The sequence below is a fragment of the Pundamilia nyererei genome, unplaced genomic scaffold (assembly GCF_000239375.1).
Source record: "Pundamilia nyererei isolate P.nyererei 1_Seehausen unplaced genomic scaffold, PunNye1.0 scaffold00024, whole genome shotgun sequence".
Classification (NCBI taxonomy): Eukaryota; Metazoa; Chordata; class Actinopteri; order Cichliformes; family Cichlidae; genus Pundamilia; species Pundamilia nyererei.
Genome location: NW_005187425.1, coordinates 2,454 through 24,651, shown reverse-complemented (window position 1 = coordinate 24,651; position 22,198 = coordinate 2,454). Strand labels below are relative to the sequence as shown.

The window sequence follows — 22,198 nt, the reverse complement described above, 5'->3', positions numbered from 1 at the left end:
TATTCTAATTTTTGCGTCATAACTTTTGCACTGTCCACTTCCTGCTGTGACAAAACAAATTTCCCACGTGTGGGACTAATAAAGGTTATCTTATCTTATCTTATCTTATCTTATCTTATTTTATCTGTCTAACACTCATACAGTCCAGTGAATAACTTTTTGTGCTGTGTACTGATAACTATGAAGATGAGGCACATTTGACTGGTGAATGGTGAAAGCAGGCAGACTGATTTGACTTCTACCTCTGAAGTAGATCATACGGGTCTATCGTGTGTAGTGGAAAAATAGATCTAACAGGATTTTACAGACTCATGTGGCGCCCAAGTATGGATGTACATTCTTTTTTTCTCCCATTTTACCTCCTCTCACCCTGTCTGATAAAAATGTGAAGTTAAACAAATTAAATTTTCCCAGAGTCTAACCTTTGGAAGAATCGTCTTCAATAGGCTGTTTAAAGGCTGTGATGTCGCTGAATGTGCAGAGAAACAGGACCACTTTTTCTTGTTCATTACGAATGGGAGCAATCTTCACAAAAAACCAAACAGGCGTCCCTGAAAGTACAAAGAACAGCACACATTTAGCTTCATCTGCTGCTTCTTATAAAGGGAAAGAATCAGAGTGTGCATATAGCATAGTAGGAATCTTGATGGCCTTTCAAAACTTTGCATGTTACACCAGCAACAGGAAACAAACAACGCCACATTTTGCTGAGGAAGGCTCCTCTGGTCTGGCTCTCAACCAATTAGTACATTTCTAGAGGTAGAAATGTTCTTGGCTGCCTTTGAACTCTGCTGTATGTTACAGAGGCTCTGAATACATTTGCATGATGAGGAGACGGTGGAAGTTTTCTCTTTTCTCGCATGTAGAGTCGCTACTCACTGTTTTTCTTGTACATCAGTATTTCAAACGAGTTCATCTCATAATTCTCAAATGTTAGTCGCATTTTTTCCGTCGTGTCCTTGTCTGTGAGCTCCCCATACATGAAGCTGGAAAACACAAAGGGAAATAACAATTTGAAATCTTAAAAGAGAAGCAGCTTTCTCTCTTTTACTAAAAGGGTGGCGAGAAAGGTTTGAATGGGAAAATATCTTTAGTGTTAGATTACCTTGTGAGATTTTGTTCTGTTGGCTTAAAATCAAGCACTGCTTTGACAACTTTTTGTGTCACTGCATTTACCTTTAAATCATGCCTCGGTCAGGATTTCCTCTCAGTTTCACCTCAGTTATAAAAAATGATATCTAAACTAAGCAGACCAAGCTGTGTAAAATATCAAGTGGGTTAAAATTCATATAAATGTATCCTGAAAACATAAAAAGACAAATGCAGCCCTGGATGCTCATTGGCCAAATGCAAATTAAACCTGAAGATGGGTTAAGCAACCACGAACACTTTTAAGCACACTACAGAGACATTCATCTCACTTTACTTATTAGTGCCAGCCTCAGTAGCAGCCTGCTCCAGCGTGATCTAAATATAGTCTGTTATGAAATACAAAAGGAAGGCTAAATTTAATGAGACTAAATTCTGATGCTGCAGAGACTTTTCAGACCAGCGCTTGATGTAACATCAGTGACGAATGTCCTCATCTCACACCTCCCGTCTTTCCCCTGTGCGGGGAGGAGAATGACATTCTTCAAAGAAGAATATGTAAAAGCAATTCCTCAAATCACTTCATCATCATCATCATGTGTGTTTATAGAAGGATGTAACTGATGTGCAAAAAGAGCTCGTTATTAGACTCTGGAGAAATGAGCATACATCTTATGTTTGAGTCATCTTCAAAAACATTAAAAATCCATAATGTGAATGTTTTATGAGCTCATAATAAGGCACAGGATTTTTTTGATTTTTTTTACATCAAATAAAAATAACTTAAACACCAGGATGATTAAAGGTGCCGGAATATGTCTGAAGAGAAAGTGGCTACTACCTAAATGACTGTTTTTTTTTAAATGGTTCAGATTAAAAAATAAAATTGATCTGGAAAGTGATCTTCCAGTAGAGAACCAATGGGCACAGCTAAAAAAAACCCCAAAAAACCCCAAAAAAACCCCCAGAGTATCGACTCATGTAAAGAAATGCAGCATATATGAATTATTAACATGAGAACTGTGTAAGCTGCTGAGTATATAGCCAGTGACTCTATTCCTAACATACAGCAATGCATAAAAAGACAGTGTTGTATAGTTATCTTCCATAAGCAGTTAAACACTGGCAGTAACTCCAGCGCTGCCGGGTTTTAATGAAATAGCTGGTTTTTGTTTTGCTTCTTGCTTGGCTCAGATTCAGCCTTTATGACCATGTTGAGGGCTGAGATATATCAAATTTTCTGCTTTCACAGTCACTGCCATGGGAAAATCACTTTATTACTGTGGTCATAATAGCCTTTTATACAGCTGGAGTATTGTAATTATGTCTTTCAATGCCAGTTAAAATATATATATTTAAGAGAGGTTGGCACAAGAAACTGTAGTTTCAACCTGAAAGTCTTTTGTTTTTTAATAATATCTTTTTTTCCTTAATTATTTGTGTTTAATGTAACTTTTTAAAGTATTTCTTCGTGTAAGAATAATGCCCCATTTAACATGATAAAATTAGACGTTTTTAGAGATTCTTCTGACAAAGCAGTAAAGCACCAGGAAATCTATTCTTCTTCTTCTTCTTCTTCTTCTTTTTCCCACGCTAATAGTGTTTGTGCCACAAAAAACTGTAAAAAAAGCATTAAAGTTGATGATATTTTTCAAAATTTCCACCACTACTCAAGGTTTCAAATCCCTTCTCTCGGGATAAATTAAATATTGATAACTATAAAATAATAATAACCGAAAAAATAATCTCAAACAAAGGAGGCGATGCTAGTGTGTGCCGCTTTCCTAACATCTCCCTACAGCAAGACTACCTCACAAAATGCTTACCCTGTGATTTTATAAGGCCTATAAACAGCCCCTATTGGGTGTTGCTAATAGGTCAGCAGTTGGCTTTTGTCATACATATTTAATAGCAATTATTTGCCTCTGTTTAGTTCACCAAGATCCTGCTTTAGACTTAAGAAATCCCCACAAAGAAATACAGGAATAAACGTGTGAAGAAGTGTAGCTACAAAGAAACAGGAATAACCAATAAAATGCAGAAATAGAGAAATGCAAGTTTATATACGGAAATGTTTTGTTCCATTAATTCGTTCACTGATAACTACTAATCACCGATTCCTCTTTTTACGCTCATCCTCACTCTTGTGAGCCGTTTGATAGTAAGTGCTCAGTATGATCTTTTCACCACAATAATTAAGTAATTAGTGATGAATATATCTCTCAGTGTGTTCTCCTACAATTCATTACTACCTATTGCAGAAATAACGCATTAGTGATTTATTAATTATCAGATTTCCTCCCTCACTCGTTTTCTGCTTTCCATCAAAGACATTTGGGAGATTTTAAGTTTGTTTGTCTTCCTCTTTCAAACAGAAGCCTGCACTTGATTTACTCACCTGATATTAAACCACAACAAACCATTACACATTGGCTTTAATATTTGTATTGGCGAGTGCTCTGCAGCTTATGTTTGGGCACCCGAGGGTCTAAATCAGTAATAGCCGCAGTGCTGGCTGTAACAAACACCATCTCCCGCAACAGATGAAATCTCCCACGTTTTTCAGATTTGGCAGCACCAACTGTTTCACTGGGATCCTATTAATATGGTGGTTAGTGGCATCCTTATTGTAGGCACAACAAACACAAGTCCTGAAATGATTTACTCACTCCAATAACCTTTTATTCATTTATGTTTATGTATATCTACAGGTTTACCATTATAGTCGGTGATGCAAAGGCAGTTTCATTGATAATGCTGTCTATAAAGCTGATTACATCACAGATTTGTGTCTGGTTTCCGGCTCTGTGGCGGTGCAAAAAACCCCAAAACAATCTGCTAGACTGTGTTTAACTATGGGAATATCATATCAGATCTAATTGAGTGGTCTGTGTAATTTGAACTTCCTCTGGTGAGATGCTCTGGCAAAAAGAATTGATTCTCCTGTCAGTTGGGTCTCGTATAAAGCCAGGCCTTTGACATAGCAAAGTTAGCCCCACAGTGTCACTAATAACTGTGTATCCACATCTTAATTGTTAGGTTTAAGCTGATAGTTGTATTTTTAGGTTTGAATTTGTGACAAATAAATCAAAAACTGATCACTCGGCTCTTCAGCCCTGCTAGAGACGCGGCTTTATAGACAGCATTATCAATCCCATGTCAAGCCCAGCAATTTGGCCCAGACTGAAATATCCCACCAATATTGCCATGAAATCTGTTCTGATCCCCTGACTTTTCCTACAAATGTGTCATTGAAGTTGGCATTTATGTTTGGGAGTGTTAGGTCATGTCTCCTACCGGATTAAACATAAATAAACTCTGGTGATCCTTTAGGTTATAATGCAGGAGGAACAGCAGTAGTGGTTTTTGCATGTTTGTCACACTTTTTGTTTACAAATTATTACAAGTTCAGTTTCACTAGCAACACCCAGCACTGATTACTGGCAGACCTGTTGAATCAAGAAAACTTAAAAGTGAAGTACACTAAGAGATCTCAAAACACAACACATCATGCCAGAATTTAAAGAATTCAATATAAAAGTCATTGTAATCTCTTGGTCTGGAAAGGGTTACAAAGCCATCTCTAAGGATTTGGGACTGGAAGCAAACACGGTGGGAGCCATTATCCACAACTGGAGAACACTTCATAGAGACCAGCCTACCAAAATTACTCCAAGAGCACACTGACGACTCATCCATGAGGTCACAAAAGAACTCAGAATATCTAAATAACTGCAGGCCTCACCCTCAGTTAGGATCAGTGTCCATGATTAAACAATAAGAAAGAGACTGGGCAAAAATAGCATCTATGGAAGAGCTCCAAAGCTGACCAAAAAGAACAAAGAGCCTCACATTTGCCAAAAATGTCCAGCCATCAGTTCATGCTCTGAAGCTCAAGCACACTCGAGTTATGCAGCAGGACAATAATCCATAAAACACCAGAAAGTCCACCTTGACAATCCTGCAGTGTGGCTGAATTAAAACAATTGTCTAAAGAACAATGTGCAAAAATTTCTCCAAAGCAATGTGAAAAACGGCCAGTCACAAACACTTGATTGCAGTTCTTGTTGTCAAAAATGGCACAACCAGTTGTTAAAAGAGCAGTTAAATTTTCACACAGGCAGGTTTGGATAGCTTTTTAACCCCCTAATAAATGAAAATATCATTTAGAGTGTGCACTTTGTGTTTACTCAGGTTATCAAGGTTTAATTAAAGTGATAAGATGATCTGGAATATGTAAATGTACCTCAAGTACAACTTCACTGTACTGAACAACAAATCCCATTACTGCAGACGCTGCACCTGACCAGAAGCACTTCTTGCTATTTCATTAAAAAAATAACAGAAAAAACATTTGCATGTACTGCTGATGGGTGAATGTTCCTCTTATTCTGGTAATTAACAAGCAAATTTGCGAAGAAGTTCAATCTGAAAACACTACATATAGTCAGTTGTGGCATGTAGGGACTATTTGCAGTATAGGCTATATTTTCCATTTCAATTAAAATAACTCCAAATATTCATTAAAGGCAGATCTTTCGGATCACAAGCAACTACTGATTACATTATCCTCCTTAAATAAGGCTTTCCCACCTCACAACATCAGCGCGCTCTGCTTGGTGGTAGAAGGTGTAAATGCATAAAAACAAAGGAATTCACAGTAACTGCATCCATAACTAAAAATTGGCTCCTATTGTGACAAAACTACATATTAAACTGTCTGATGTCGGATCAAACAGTGCCAACCCCATATAGATCTTTTAATCACAGGACCCAAAGTAATACCATACCTATGTGATGAAAGGATCTAATTGAGGGCTCCACACATTTCTTTTTAATGGAGAAATTTAAACTAACTTGATTAAACATAAAGTGTGAATATTTTAGCATTGCCAGGAGCTCATCGAGACAGCAGCGGCCATAACATGTTCTCAAAGTGTCACTGAACAATCTTATTTATTCATTGACGAGAAACAGCTGTAAAAAAAAGTTAGTGCCATAACAACTAAATGCTTGAGGGCTTAATGAAGTATTTTGAGTCTAAATTTAAAGTTTTCAGTAGTACAGTACAATACAGTACATTACCTTGTTCTAGGCCAGGTTCGTGTTCAGTGTTGGGTTAAAATCGTCTGTAAGCTCCAATTTTTTTTTACTGATTCTTTGAATTTTCAGTACTGTAAATGTAAAAAAAAACCATTCTGCTGAAGGAATACATTTTTACGTGCAACTTTTGGAGCTGTACGTTAGAAGAAAGAAATCACAGCAGTGCAAACAGTATCAAGTATCCCTGGAATTTGCACACGTTTAGTTGTTTGACTGCTGGACCTAACTGCACTTATAGCAGCCCATAACATTCAAATAGATCAAGTCTGAAGTAAATCTAATGTGTAGGGCTGCTCTCTTGGCGTATTTGTACGACTGGTTTATACATCCCTGGCACTCATTCTAATGATGTCTTTGAATGAAGACAGCTCTTAATTAATCTACCAATTATGTGCTGAAAAATAGCCAAATTACATGTTAAGCCCTCCTTTTACATGATGTAGTTTTAGGTTTTGCCAACCCAGAGCCAGGCTATGTTAAACTTTTAGTTTTTAGTTCATTACTTCTCTGTAATTAACAAATAATTGTTAAAATGAACAAAGCTAATGTTTATGTTGTGATGTGTTCTTGAAATTCTCTTAATAAATTTAAATACGTATGACAGTTTCTTGTTTTTAGCTTTTAACGTACAATATATTAATAGATAGAGTTCCCTTTTGCCTACCTGCAGGTGCTGCTTTTCTGCATCACCTCTGCTCTGTGATACCCCGACAGCTTGCAGAAACCATCATTGCTGTAGACGATGGGCCAGTCCACTATCTGAGCATTTCCCAGGACAAAGTTGGTATCTGTTTTAGAGTGAACAGGAAATAAAAAGGGCAAATAACTCGCAGCATTTCCTAAAAATAGCATTGTAGTGTAACATACTTCAACTACAGGGTAAGGGAAAAGACCTGTATCTTAAACTGAAAAAGTAAAAAAGTTATTGACCACTATCCATCTATATCTGTATCTCTCTTTCTATTTTATAAGCATATGTTTATCTTAGTAATATCTATCATTAAAAAGGTTGGTGACTTAAAGCAGTTTAAAGATTTTTATTAGAGTCCACGGTCGCCTACGGCTCATTAAACACTCAGGGCAAGTGTAAACAAATGTAACCAAACGTAAACTCTTTGCTTATGCAGAAAGCATCCAACTATCTGCTTCATTAACTTGCTCCTTGGCAGTGCAAAAACAGGTTTTCATTGCTTTTTTATATTTACCTATGTAGAGTTTGTAACAGGCCTAATTGGCTGCTTAATGTGTGTGTGTGAAAAAGTAGTTATGTTTGCCATTAATTTATAGATATAGAAAACTGTAAATATCTGTATCTACCCTTTATGGAGAATAGAACACATTTGTTATCATGTGGCATATTTTGAATTATTCAGAGCAAAACGTATTTGTGGCTAAATGTTAATAAGCTTAAATAACCAGACTCGCATGCGTACTTGCTTCCATCCTTTTTTCAACCTGTCAGCAGTTATATAATTAGCCTACTCAAGCTGTTACTCATGTCGTAATACATTAAATAAACAGATAGATTTGCTATTTTTTTTATTTTAGGGGACATTTTAAAAAACCGAGATAAAGTACTACATTGTGCAAATGACTGCAGTGGGTTTTTCTGGGAAACTTTGAAAAACTCAGACAAATTTTAACATGAATATGTGTCACTTTTACAAATAACATTTGCATTTAAATGACAAATGAAATAACTTGTGCATATGCACATTTTGATATATAAAATGCGCAAAACATTACGCATATAATGCCTGCAAGCTAGCTCACACAATGACACAATGTTCTACAGGGATCAAAAACAAAGGAAGATTTTGGTGATTTTTATGGATAACATAATAAAATAAAACATACTATGTAGTAGTGGACATAGTGATTTTAGCTAACATGAAAAACTAAACATACAGGCATAGACTATAACAATGTCACAACACTGAGGTAAAGGAGCAGGAGGGAAGGAATTCAAAACACTGGGTCACAAAACACAGTTTATATATCACATCTAAACACAAAAACACATGAATAATCACTAAAAGCATGGGGACGATGCACAGAACATTTCATGCCAACATGTTATTTTGCAGTGAACACATGTTAATGTTGGGATCCTGGGAGGAAGGAGGCATAAAAGGAGGCATCTGTTAACTCACTAATGGGTTGCAGCAAACATTTCAGATCTGAGCTTTGTAAATTAACAGCATTTGGTCTAGAACATTAAGTGTTACATTACAAAAAGAGAGACACTGACGGGGGGAATATGAGCAGCACGCCAAATTAAACTTCATAGTACCTGTCTGCCTATGTGACAGTGTCCAAACTGAAATGTTTGAAAAGAAAAGAGGGTTAACAGATTACAGAGAGAAACATGCACTGAATGTCAAACAAACAGAGACACGCTTGTGTTTAACTTGAATAGCTGCTGATAGACATTTAAAGCAACTATCTGAAAAAAAAAACTATTCTGATTAAGTTAACACATTAGTGGCCACATGAGTGCAGATAAAAACAGAAACAAGCATGCAAACTTAATCACATTTATAACCCTGTGATCAATTTTTTTAAGCTTTGATTTCATCTTTAATAACTTCTGAGAGAAATATTTGCCACTTTAGCTGCTAATGGATTCAACTTTCTTCAGCTAACATCAGCTTCACTTATACACCCATTGCCCCGCTCAGTAGCTACACTTGTTCAACTGCTCATTAACAAAAATATCCAATCAGCCAATCGGCAGCAACTTGACATATTTAGGAATGCAGCCATGGTCAAGATGACCTGACAAAGCTCAATCTGAACATCGAAATGGGAAAGAAAGGTATTTTAAGTGACTTTAAATGTGGTAAGTTCGTTAGAGTCAAATGTGCTGCAGCTCTTGATGGAGGTCCTAAAAATAAGCATTTTGGTTTAATTCGATAAAATGTGGCAAATGTATAACAGAATGGCAACTGCATAACCTGATAGTGCACTACCATAAACAACAGCAGCTGTTTCAGCAGCTGAATAATCATTCTAACAGCTGATCATCAGCTGGGCCTGAACTGGTAGCATTCTGTTTTTGTTGATTGGTTATAATTATACTAATTTCTGAGATGCATTGTAACAGTTTTCGAGGTTTCCAGGACACTTTTGTGGCACCTTTACTCGAAACAAATAAAAGCGACCTGTTATGCTTTACCCTATTTTATGTGGGACCAACCGTAAAAGCACCTAAAGTAATGCCAGCATTGCATTTGCACATAACTGGATGAGTTGCAAATATAGTGTAACATTATCAGTGTTGCTCAGTGCTCTTAAAATGCCTGGACTACATACACTCTTCTACAACACTGCTACAGAAAAACATAAATACAAAATAAAATGTATAGCTAACATGACTATGTTCTACAAAAGACAAGGTAAGTTTATATTACAGTATCAAATATAACACTAATATCAATGTAATCTGACGTTGTTTCAGCTGTTTCTTCAACCGTGCCTATCTTATATTTTTTTGTTAGTATACTGTCATTTGAAAAGACAAGTAAACAGACGTATGCAGGTTGTTACTATGAACCAAATTTTGGGAGAAAAAGTTTCAAACAATGATCTCTAATCTCTATGAGCCAGAATCTCAGGCTTCAGTCTGTTTTTTCCCATGTGATGTTTCTATACAGTCGTCTTCTACAGGGGCAGCACATAGAACTGTCAGTGCTGCCCCTCGGCAGGCTTCGAGATGTCAGCCAATCAGAGGAAAATAGACTTTAGTAAAGAAATCTAGAGATTGTTTTGGACAAGAGGACGAACTCAGGGGCAACATATAAAACAGGTATATCGAAGACATTTTTTAAACTTTGAGACATGCAAAGCTAATCTAGTGGAATCCCAGAATAAAAATACAGAGGTGGAAATGAGCATAATATGTACCTTTTTAAGTTACTGACATGTGTAATTGAGCCATCAGTGCTGTTCTTTGTGACTGTTCGTTTCCTTTTAAGACAAGTGCTGAGAAAAATGTTTGACAGGTTTAAATGGGGAGTGTAAGTATAGTGAGAGAAGAGAAGATATCTGCATAATTTAAAAGTCAAAGTAGGTGGTGAACTGCTGGGCACGAAAATCAAAAAGTTGTCTTGAACGCTGTCGTCAAAATATAGCACAAAGCTAGCTATTTAAAAATGAATGACTGGTACATAAAAGGAATATTTCATTGTTTGCGAATGCCCACCCACCACTGTCTCAGTGGCATCCAGCAGATTATAGTCTCGGCTCCTTTGTTTCAAGCTTGGGAGAGATTTACCGCTCACTAATCCATCATGGGCTGCCTAAGGTCATAAGAAAAACATATGTATCTGCTTTTGTTTTTAACGGGTGGATTTTCTTAAATATATTATACAGCTTAGGAATCCAGACATCACGCTGTAAAGCCAGCCTCACTGTGAAGAGATGCTGTCACTGTCTCTGAGCAGGCTGCTCCCTGTTTGTCATAACACATTTAAATGTAGATATGTGCAGCAGGAGCAGACTGACAGTGAGGCGGAGAGTTCATGCACAGAAACATGGTGGTTTCACATGTGTGAACCCCTATTTAAAACAAAAACAAAAACATAAAGATAGTACGTATCCAGTAATTTTCCCAAAATGTGTCTCATGACAGAGGCAACAAACGCAGGTGGTTCTCTGTCACAGCTAGCTGTCAACTCTCCAGTCCGTGCTGTCACGTCCTGTTGGATCTAAAAAACACAGAAAAGCTACTTTCTGTGTTTTTACTGAAGCCAGAACAGTTGGCTTAACAAATCCCACTTGTCTCTATAAGTTTAAAAAAGAAAGAATCTTAATTTTAGTTCATATGTTTTTCCTGAGAAGTCTGGTCTGTGTGTTTTCTTTCAGTGAAATGTAACTCAAAATGGTATAACAGAAAGCCTAAATCCTCTTTATTAACTGATTCATAGCACCAGTTACAACATGGTGCAAGGCTTTCCAGACTCCATGAAGAAAAGTGAACATGATAAAAATTACTATTAGGATTATGTTTGGACAAATGTCAACTACTTTTGGATACATTTTTAGATTTAGTTTAATAAATAATAATGCCTCAGATGTTGATAATAAAATCCCAACAGCTAAATTTCAAACTGACCTGTAACTTAAAGGGAAATTAAAGTGAATGCTATCAAAAGCAGGACTTTTCACTCTCTATATTATACTGATAATCTATTTATGTGAAAACTGTAGAAATAAGTATCATGCCAGACATTTCTGAGCCATACAGTCTTTCCTTGGACATTTCCAATGGTCTTATGTAATCAGTAGTACATTTAATGCTTGTAATGCACACAGTGAAAAAGTGAAAGTGAAAAAATGAAATCATTTTAAAGATGAATATGCTTACTCTAAATACATGAGTGAGATATTGACAGTCCTACTAGAAACATTAATCAGAATGTTTAACACCCAGTAGTTTTTCCCCTCCTGGTAAAAAGATCACAAAAATGTTACTTTAAAAAATCTCAATAAAGGATTCTTAATTAATTAGCCCTCCTCGTTATTTAGTTAATTAGACTAGTTGACTGTGTCGAGGCATTTATTATGTCTAGCTTTCCAAAACAGAGTAGAGTTCATTTTTAATGTTTAAATCGCATCATCCTTACCGTTCGACCGTCTGACAATATTCTCCAAAAAAGTATTCTGAGGGGCCACAAGTCCCCTCCGACCCCCCGCCATCCTGCCGCTTCACTCAGTCGTCTGCAGGTGAATCGTTACTCCGCAATCTGCAGTTTGTTTTCATGGTGTCTCCGGCTCTGAGCGGATTTCTTGGACAGGGGCTGGCTGTCTGGTGTGCTCATTAGCTACCTCTCAAGCCCGGTGTGGTGCGTTGGCGCCTCTTTACGCACCTCATCATCCAGGAGAGGAGAGGAGAGACTCTGGGTTGGCTGTTATTGACTGGTGTTACTAACAGGACCTGGAGCTCCATCTGCTGGACATAATTATGCGTACACTGAAAGTTCGCAGTGGCTCCTGCTCTCAACAAACTGCAGTAGTGTAACTAAGAGCGTTTAAGTCACGCGGGGATTAACAAATGAAAGAACCCGACAAGCACAACTCCGATGGCCAAAGGCGAAATGGAACCCCTAGGACAGACGTTTTGAAGTCATATTTCTCTTTGGAAAATAAATTAAATATCCACACAGAGGCCAAGGCAACTGCAAAGGGACTCAAAAATAACCTCAAAGAACTGAAAATGACCTCCAAACAGACACCACCCCCCAACTAACATAAAATATGCATTAATAGACACAAAATCTTACAAAGACTACAACAATAGACCATGGGAATTAGGACAAATCTTCTCAAAAGACCCTCAGTTTTTTTGGTTTTTTTTAGATGTAAAAGTCAAAAAGATCTCAAACAGTGAGGTTTAACCTCTCTTATAAGTTTGCAGGTGTTATTAAATTAAGAAAAAACCTTCCTAAAATCTCCCCAGGAGAATTCTGGTCAGTTAATTTGTAGGAACAGTAATGCTGAACTTTGTGGTTTCCTCTTTGTTTACTGCCGTGAGCTCTTTCTAGAACATTTTTTTCATCGCCTCATAAATCTTGCTCAATTATTTCGGACTCGTAGTTGGCCACACTAAGACAGGCTAAGAAAACAAATCCTGCAGTGACATTTCCATCGAAATTAAAACAGTTTAGGTGGAAAGAATGACGTCATGAATGGTTTGCAGGTGAGGGCTGCAGGTTTTCTGTCCTCACAGTTTGGGCTCGCCTGTTGTTGCAAGTCTAAATCAGACTGGATGGCTACTATGGAAACCAGCAACCTGCCTGCGCTGCAGAGAAGCTCTGGTTACCGCTGTTTTGTGCTACACCAATTAAAAAGGTGGAAAATGGCAGAATCTTCCTGCTGTTTTACTATTTCACTGTCCTGCACACATTGATAGAAAGAGAGGAGCAACCAGAGCACATTATCTTCTTATATTATTGGCAGTTACACTTTAACCCCTCATGTAGCATCTGCAGGCATTATGCACACAAAATCAAAGTGTTTATGCTCACCATGTGGACGTCATTGACGATAAACCCTCATTGGGGTGGGTACATGAGCCTGATGGCTCCATTTAAGGGCAGATGATTTCCGAGTCAGTGTTTGCTTTTCTTTCTTTTCTTTTTTTTATTTGGTCACAACTTACTCCAGTCTTTCCTTAAAAGGATAATAATCAGGTCACCTGCTGGCTTTTCCACCTGTCTGGTGATATAATTATGAATTATTACATAAAAGCAATAACTGTTATCAGACAACAGTGTAATGCTGCGTGTGTGCAGATTGGTTGTGCTCTCACTGACAGTCAGTATCTTCTTTAGTGCTATCAATTAACTAAAACACAGATTTATGTAGAACACAAACTATATCAGCATCTCATACTATTGTTTGTGACACTTCTTTAAACCCTCATTGTAAAAAAAAGAATTTTAACAAAGGTGTTTATACTATACAGTGAATTATTTCTTATATCCACGGCAAATACAGCATGTGTTATGCATTGTCTGCTTTATTGCTTGGAAATGCTGAATGATGTCTTAAAGTAAACTACAGATAAATTTGCCTCAGGTCTGTGTTTCCATTTAAGGGCATGTAATTTGAGTTTGTGTTTGGGTCACACCTTCCTTCATGTCCTTAAAAGGTTCTTCCTCCAGATACGTATTGGTTCTGTCAATATTACTGATATGTGATGGCAATAACCACTGTTAGACAACAGTGTTGTGCTGCATCTGAGTTTTCATGAGGGCCAATAATCCAGAGTCTCTGGAGAGCCTTAGATTTGTGGCAATAGCAGGAATCATAAAGCATATCTTATCACAAGACTACAGAGCAGTAGATAAAATAACAAGGCTCATTACCTACAAACACAATACCTTAAAAGGATCAGTGAATAAAACCAAAGCATTTCCTTTAGATTAAAAAAATATTCCTCCCACTCTTATAAAACTTCAAAGGGTCAAAAAGGCTTTACAGTCACAACAAATTAAAATGTGTTCAATTGTTTGTTAAAGTTACATAATTGCGCCCTAAATGCCCCAGAAAATCTATATAATTTCTCAGTTTTCCTCATGGAATACACTTGTGCAGCTCATTCAGTTAAAGAGCTTTTGTAACCAGTGGGGAGGCTGAACCTCAAAGTGTATTTTGTTGTTAAGCTCTTAATTAAGGACGCGCAGATAAAACGTGGCTTTTGAAGAGAATTTTATCCAAAGACAGCTACATCGAAAGGAAGAATGCCAGTCACATTTTCAGCCGAACCCAAAACATCTGCGAACAGAGAGAGTGAGAACGGTCTTTTGGGAACACTTCAAGGTGGCTTCTCAGTTGACAACAAGCAAATCAGTAATAATAAGCCATAATAAACAAAAACAGGGCTTCTTTGGACAAATTAACTGTTTTAGATTGTTATACTATAAACACAGTCTTTGCATGTCACTTCACACGTTAACTTGACCAGTTCTTGGTGATTCTCAGATGACTCAGGTGATCTGTGATGCGTTTGTGTTCAGGAAAATTCGCAAAGCTGGCCTCCTTGATCTTGAGCCAGTTCTGGGCTCTGCGTTCTGCTGCATGCCCGTGCTCCTGTTCCTGGGTCATGTACGGCCGGCTGATCCAGTACTCGTTCTCAGCTTCGCGCTCCAGCTGCTTCAGTGTGTTGTGTTTCATTTGCCAAGTAATCTGTCGAGGCCGTCGATACTTTCCGATCCACTGCTTTCCAGGAATACCTTTTCGCAGAAGGGTGAGGGTGAGGAACATGATGGCAAATTATTTCTGTGAAAGACAAAAACATCTGAAATTAGGGACTGCTGTGGTGACAATTTATGACAGCAAAAGGGTTTTGGTGAAAATATAGCGGGGCTTCAGAGACACATTCAAAATTGGCAGAAAATATCCAAAAGACAAAGTGATTACAAACTTGAACATTTTAAATGAAAATGATTTCTTTTGAGAAAGGGCTAAAAATAAAAAGTACATTGAGGGAAAGCTGTCAGGTTATACTGCCATTAAATCCAATGAAGGTTGGGACAGACTGGCAATTGCTTGACAAACCAGTTTTCTAAGACGTTTGGATTTTCAAGTTTTGTTAAAAAAAAAGAAAAGAAAAAAAGCATACAATAAACAATTCCCATAATGCTAACTACATACTGCTATGAATCCAACTTTACACTGAGAAACTTCACTATTTCACCAATAAAACTTCATTTAGGGGAAACTTTATTTTAACTTTAATCTAACAGGCACACTCAGTATGCGTCAGGAGCAATTCAGCGTTCAGTATCTTGCCCAAGGATACTTCGGCATGCAGAATAGAGCCAGAGATTAAGCCTCCAGCCTTCCGATTGGTAGACAACCCACTCTACCTCCTGACCCACAGCCCGTTAAAAAAAGGAAAAAAAATGCTGCAAATGATGAAACATAAAAAGACCACATTCAAGCCATCATGCGTCATGCTGCATTCAGATTTTCCTTTTAAAAAGACCAAACGGAAGGAACAGAGTAGCTACCTAGACTTGGGAATGTTTACACTGGACTCCAAAATATTTGGAGCTGCTAACCTTGCACCAACTTACTTTTTTAAAATATATCTGCAATCGTTTTTCCATCTGGGAAATATCTTTGATGTTTAGGTTATACATCAACAGAGTTATATAGTAAGGATTATTAGGTGGAAAATAATTATTAGGAGTATAGTGGACATAAAACTTGCTAAGAGTCTAACCTTGCCATTATAACTAATGGCGAGTTATTAAAAATAAATAAATAAATAAAATATGCACACTATGAATATCCTATACTAATCCTCTTGCTAATTAAAATAAATCTGACTTACATCTGAATTATTCATTTATTCCAACATTCACTGTAAATATTGCAATGACATCCTTAAAGTACATTTTGGGGGTCATGTTAATTGTGTAGTGATACTCTGATATAAAATATATTATATATGATATAACAGGAAACAACTAGGGTTATAATGCAAAATGAGGAGCCTGGTGATGTGCATGAATAGAGTGGCACGGGACAAATTTCTAGCAAAACCTACATTTGCCCCCTAAATTATCTGCTTCGTGAACCAATATCAAATGTTAACTATACTACCAAACATTTAGAAAAGGTAAGTTTTTGTCCAACGGTTTTACTGAGGTCAGATTAAGCTGTATGTGATTCATCAACTAAAAACAACCTTGACGCCCCACAAGTAAATGCCCTTAACACAGAAACCGTTATAAAAAGAAAAAAAAATCATAAAATGTATTAAGAGTCTAACCTTTTCGTTATAAAGTTGGGAAAATATTTAAAAATATGGAACAAGCAAATACCTCAGCGTGGTTTAAATGCAAAGCTGTAAATGGAAGCTCTAAACGAAAGCTAATGTCAACCGTGCTTCACGTTGCAGAACAAGGACAGTTTAAAAATGCATCATTTCAGAGTCACAGCAGGCACACAATGGGAAACCACGCATCTAACCTTTAACTTACCTTATGACTGCGTTAAAAGCAGCCGAATCTCTGACCAGAAGACAGGTTCACTCTATTTGATTATAATACAAAGAACAAAAAAGGCAGAAAACAAGCCGCATAACTAGCATCCGCAGCTAACTTCCCGGGTCATTGGTTGTATTTCCGGGCAAACTATGGGGCCTAAAAAGGCCCAAAAGTCTTCCGAAATACGCGTTTGTTTGTTTGTTTTTAAAGAAAGGCTTAAACTATTTTTAAATGTGTAATTAGGAAATCATTAGAAAAAAGTACCATACTCTGACATTTAAATTGTTTATTAGGTCGTGTAATTGCAAATTTACGCATCTGAGCGTTAAAAAACTAGCAGTTTTTGCGCCAAACTGCTACTTTATTTAAGTTGTTTGTTTATTGTGAATTTAAATGCTGCAATTCATATAAACCTTTTTTTCTGATCAAATTTTTTGTTTGATATCCTGGAAAACCTGCTGAGTCAGAGGTGGTGACTAAAGATAACTGACCCACCACTGACCTCTTTTTTTCTTTTCTTTTCTTTTTTTTTTTTACAGCCTAGCTGATAATTTGTCAGTCTCCTCCCATCATGGAGTGGCTTTAAGATCAGGCTCCCAGCGCGTTTCCTCAGTCCCTTTTCCAGCGTTTTCAGGAAGAAAGTCTAAAATGTTTTTCACATTATTTTCACCAACCACTTGGACGTTGCTGGCGATCGTGTTTACCCTGCTTTTGCTGTGAGTATTCTGCGAAGGAAACAAATGGGTGTCAAGCTTTGTTATTAGTTGTGATAGTTATTTGTTTATAATAACTGATGTCATATCGATCTCAGTTTTTCTTCTTTTTTTGTAACACAGGTATGGAATTTGGCCATATCGTTTTTTCAAAAAGCTGGGGATACCTGGACCATCGCCTCTCCCTTTTGTTGGAACAGGGCTTGGCTTTAAAAAGGTAAGGAAACCAAACACCAACATAGTAATACACCTCACCTTACAGTAAAAAGGAGCTGACTGATGACTGACAATGAGTACCTGTCTTCTCTATTTAATTTGAATGCATACATCCATGCATACATGCATCTTCTTGTAGGGAATTCTTGCTTTTGACCAAGAGTGCCATGCGAAGTATGGGGACATCTGGGGGTGAGTTGTTGCTTCATGTGAAAGATGTTTTCAACTCATGTATCCAAGTACACTTAGCTGCACTTACGTGCCTTTTAAATAAGCTGTACGTGACTAAGATTGGGAATATTTCCTGTTTTTATGAAGGTGTTCCTCCTTTGGACCTGAAATAGTTTTTAAAAAAGTGCAAATCTCTTTTGGTTGAAGCATGAAGATCCAAAATGTTAACTCAAATGACTAGATGCCTCCTTTTTGCAGGTTGTACGATGCAAGAACACCGGTTTTAATGGTGGCTGACCCTGAGATTATTAAAACTGTCACTGTGAAGGAGTGCTACACTGTGTTTACCAACCGCAGGGTAAGAGACCATTTGTATCACATAGCAAAGTGAAACCTACGCAATGGGACCTTTGTGGGTTTATTTGCATGAATGTGTTAATTTAGCCGTCATTCAGTAGCAGGAATAGTTAGACAACCTGCCTGGTTTTGTCGGGTGGGTACTAATGAAACATGGGAAATGTATTTTTTTTTCTTCAAATTTGTCATTTGTACTCACTTATGCACATATTAAAAAACAGCATTACAGACAGAACAGACGTGCTTGTTATTCTAGTTTGTTATTAATCTTTGTGCTAAATTAAGATAAGTTGCAGCTTGTTGTATAGTTATATATTTGACAAAAAAAATTACAATATACATTTCCATATGTATTCTATATATACATTTTAAAATTTTTTTTTTTACTTTCTTCTATGTATAATAATAATATGCACACCATAGAGTCAACCTAGAGATAAAGGTGTAAAGACATTACAGTTGCATTACATTATCTCAGCAAAGTTCATAAGTTGATGTTGGACATGGAGATGCTGGAGGAAGCTAAATTTAAGCTTTAAGTGTAATTTAATTTTCACAGGATTCTGGTTTTATGAATGGACCTCTGGATGATGCAGTTTCAGTAGTCAAAGACGAGAGGTGGAAAAGAATTCGGAACACCGTGTCCCCATGCTTCACCAGTGGAAGACTGAAACAGGTTGATATAATGTGTCAGTTATGTTGTAACTCCAATTTTGTTCATCTGTCTTAAGGAAATTCTCTCTCATGTCTTATGAAAAGTTCTGTCTTTCTGGTCCAACATTGTTAGTTACATTGATGTAAATAGTATCTACATTTTTTTTTTTGTCTCTGTAAACCCACTGACATGCATTCCAAACAAAACATAAATAATATAATTCTCCTACTTTATCTCCTTGTTAAGGTTTATCCCCTTGTTGCTCGCTATGCAGACCGACTTGTTGCTAAACTTGAGGAAACAAATTTGGATGAACCCATCAATGTCAAACAGTATGTTGTTAATCTTTAATATGCCAGCATATTGCATTGTTCATCCTATAGTAAATAATGCTCTGACTTGTCTTTTCCAATTCTCATAGGTTTGTGGCTCCTTACAGTTTAGACACTGTGACCAGTGCTTCTTTCAGCGTGGAGACAGACTCCATAAACAATCCAAATGATCCTGTGAATGTGCAGGTCCAGAAGGTCCTTAACTTCAAATTTTGGCCTATACTTTTCCTAAGTATGACCTCCTTTTGACCCTTATTCAAACTCCATTTGCTCATATAGTATTGCTAGGTTTTTAATTTTTGTTCAACTGCTCTTTTGTCTCCTTTCAGTGATTTTTCCCTTTGGTAAACATCTGCTGGAGCTCCTGAAGATTGAAATCATGCCCAAAGACAGCATTGACTTTTTCTACAACATCATTAAGAGATTTAAAACCCAGCATCGTGAAGATGAATCTGTAAGAATAACATTTATAAAAGAAGTTCAACATTTCACAAAATCAAAGGCTTTCTATTTTGTTACATTATATTTAAAGATTAATGTCTGTGAAGTGCAGCAATCAAGATCATTATATTAGCTTGAAAACAGGAAATGAGCTGCCTGCCCTTTATCTACAAATTTTTTTCTGGTTTATTTTAATTTGTATTAAAAAAACAAAACTAAAGATGAGAAATGTGTTGTTTTTTTTCACAGGTTTAATAACCTGACTATTAGCTGGTCAACAATTGAAAACTGTGTTCATCTTTTACATACAGTCTACCCATATTGCAGATATAATTTGCAATTTTCTTCTGCTGTTGTCTTTCAGTCACCCATATTTGAGTCAATAGACTTTGAGCAAGTTTGCATTTGTTGCTGATACTGAATGTTGTCTTTTTGGTCTAGGCCCGAGCAGACTTCCTGCAGGTGTTAATTCAGAGTGAGATCCCAAAAAAGGAGTATAAGAATGATGAAGAGCAGCCAAATAAAGGTATGTTTTTACCAGAGAGGTAATCCATAAACAGGGATATTATATCCCTATAACATCCCTGCAAATATTTAGAGACAGCCAGGCTGGCTATGAGTATCAAAAATGTACACCAGGAAGGTTGGACTTTAAATCAGTGTTTAACCAATACCAGTCAGTTATTACATTAGGACTACACTAGCTTTGAATATGATTCTGAAACTGACAAGGATTTTTCTCTTTTTGATAGGTTTGACTGAACATGAGATCCTTTCCCAGGCCTTGGTCTTTATCTTGGGAGGCTATGAGACCACCAGTACCACTCTTACATACATGCTTTATAATCTGGCCACCAACCCTGATGCGTTGCAGACCTTACACAAAGAAATTGATGCTAAGCTGAAGAAAGATGTACAGTAATTTCTCACATAATTTGTCTTGTTACCGTAGCAGACAGTCTTATCACATTTTCCTTTTTTGTGATTGTGTGTTTTCATATTTTGCCTAGGCACCCATTTCTTATGAGGAGCTGACCGACCTGCAATACCTGGACCATGTTATACTCGAGTCATTGCGTTTGATTCCCACTGGCCCTCGGCTCGACAGGACATGCAAAAAAACTGTGCAAGTGCATGGCCTCACCATCCCTGAAGGAACCGTAATTGGGATTCCTGTGTGGCTGTTGCACAAAGACCCACGCTACTGGAACTCACCTGAGCTTTTCAGACCAGAGAGGTAAATCTGCAATCTTATCAAGAATCAATCTTGGTTAAATCTTGGAAACTATTACTAAAGAAAGGGTGCTTTACAAGGTTTATTTCTATATACTAAGCCACTCATATCACTTTGTCTTTGTAAACCTTACAAACAAATCTGACATAGATGCTGAAATACCGTTGGGTTTTCTGACAAGAAGTGACTCAAAGACATCTACACAATCATCACAACAAGACAAAGCAAGGCTGTATCGAAATTAGTTATAGATTTATTTTAAATACATTTATAAAAAGATTCAATTTCTTTTCATCTTTTTTAGATTTCTGTGTATTTGCATAATTCCTTCTATTTAAATATATACAAATTATAGTTCCCATCAGTTTATTCTTAATATTTCAAGTAATGAAGTGATGACATTTTGACATTTTTGAAAATTTAATGAAAATCAAAAACTTGAATCTCTCATTTGTAACACTCAGGTTCTCTTAATTGGATAGTTTGCAACAGTCCCTTTGGCAGCAGGTTCCACACATGGATTTTGGGTCATTCATCCCATTTATCCTGACAGATCCTCTCGAGCAGACTTCATGAGAAGTTTTAGGTCCCTTTACTTTTAGTCAAGGATAGCCAGAGACTTATCCAGTGGTGTCTTAAGACTGTGTTAAAGCTTCATCAGGATGTGATTTAGGAGACGCCGAATCTTATCTCATTATAGACACCCAAAACCTTTCTGTAGTCCAGGGGCCACGCTGTGCTGTAGAGGGTTAACAGTATTCGTTTTTGTGTTAGAGCACTGAAGTTAAAACTACAAATATTCCTACTGAATACTACACCTGAAATTAATGTAAAAAAAAAAAAGAATTCAACAGAGGATTTTTTGCTACTGTTTCGAGTAGCTAGATTAACTGCATCCTCTGTAACAGCATGCAGAGCCTTTTCCTTTTACGTAGTAACTCCATGATTTTTAAAGGCTTATTTGATCTGTATCTGCAGGTTCAGTAAAGACAGCGGGGAGGAGGTGAACCCATATGCGTACATGCCGTTTGGACTCGGCCCTCGTAACTGCGTTGGGATGCGCTACGCCCTCCTCGTCATGAAGATGATTATTGTCCGTCTCTTGCAGAAGTACACTTTGGAAACGTGCAAAGAGACCATGGTAAGAGCAACACTCCTCCACATTCAGACTATGATGCTACTTTTTTGTCCTGTCCCTGATGTTACATCCATTTCTTTTCTCTTCTTTAGATTCCACTTCAGTTTGACTGGAAGTTTCAGCCAGTTCAGCCTGTAAAACTCAAGATTGTTCCCAGAAATCAGTAATCTAAGAGGGAACATCTTCAAATCCCATCAAACATGTTATTTTATGCTTTTGCTTTAACGTGAGGGAACTGCTGCCAGGA

At 37.1% G+C, this 22,198-nt stretch overlaps 3 protein-coding genes across 5 annotated transcripts in view; 1 reads left to right on the top strand and 2 right to left on the bottom strand.

Annotated features, from left to right (window-relative positions):
• Positions 1–12,048, bottom strand: part of kcnh1a (potassium voltage-gated channel, subfamily H (eag-related), member 1a) — a 51,633-nt gene extending 39,585 nt beyond the window's left edge. For both annotated transcript variants that reach the window (XM_005727292.1, XM_005727293.1), the window contains exons 1-4: positions 11,820–12,048; positions 6,857–6,980; positions 880–986; positions 423–551 (exon numbers count right to left, since the gene is read on the bottom strand). In XM_005727292.1, coding sequence (XP_005727349.1) covers positions 423–551; positions 880–986; positions 6,857–6,980; positions 11,820–11,892 — 433 coding nt within the window. In that variant the 5' untranslated portion in view covers positions 11,893–12,048. The remainder of the gene's footprint in view (positions 1–422; positions 552–879; positions 987–6,856; positions 6,981–11,819) is intronic.
• Positions 12,049–13,573: 1,525 nt separating this feature from the next.
• On the bottom strand, positions 13,574–16,872 carry mrpl57 (mitochondrial ribosomal protein L57). 2 transcript variants are annotated; one of them, XM_005727290.1, is made up of 2 exons: positions 16,689–16,872; positions 13,574–14,976 (listed from the first exon to the last, which is right to left on the bottom strand). In XM_005727290.1, the coding sequence occupies exon 2, from the start codon at positions 14,959–14,961 to the stop codon at positions 14,650–14,652; it is 312 nt and encodes a 103-aa protein (XP_005727347.1). In that variant the 5' UTR covers positions 14,962–14,976; positions 16,689–16,872; the 3' UTR covers positions 13,574–14,649. The 2 variants fall into 2 exon arrangements, with proteins under 2 accessions (XP_005727347.1, XP_005727348.1); XM_005727291.1 differs by lacking the exon at positions 16,689–16,872 and adding an exon at positions 16,530–16,612.
• Positions 16,873–17,175: 303 nt separating this feature from the next.
• Positions 17,176–22,192, top strand: LOC102213061 (cytochrome P450 3A40-like). Its single transcript, XM_005727289.1, has 13 exons — positions 17,176–17,410; positions 17,531–17,624; positions 17,763–17,815; positions 18,053–18,152; positions 18,711–18,827; positions 19,053–19,138; positions 19,228–19,370; positions 19,468–19,592; positions 20,021–20,105; positions 20,332–20,492; positions 20,590–20,816; positions 21,792–21,954; positions 22,044–22,192. The coding sequence occupies exons 1-13, from the start codon at positions 17,343–17,345 to the stop codon at positions 22,116–22,118; spliced, it is 1,497 nt and encodes a 498-aa protein (XP_005727346.1). The 5' UTR covers positions 17,176–17,342; the 3' UTR covers positions 22,119–22,192.
• Positions 22,193–22,198: the final 6 nt, after the last annotated feature.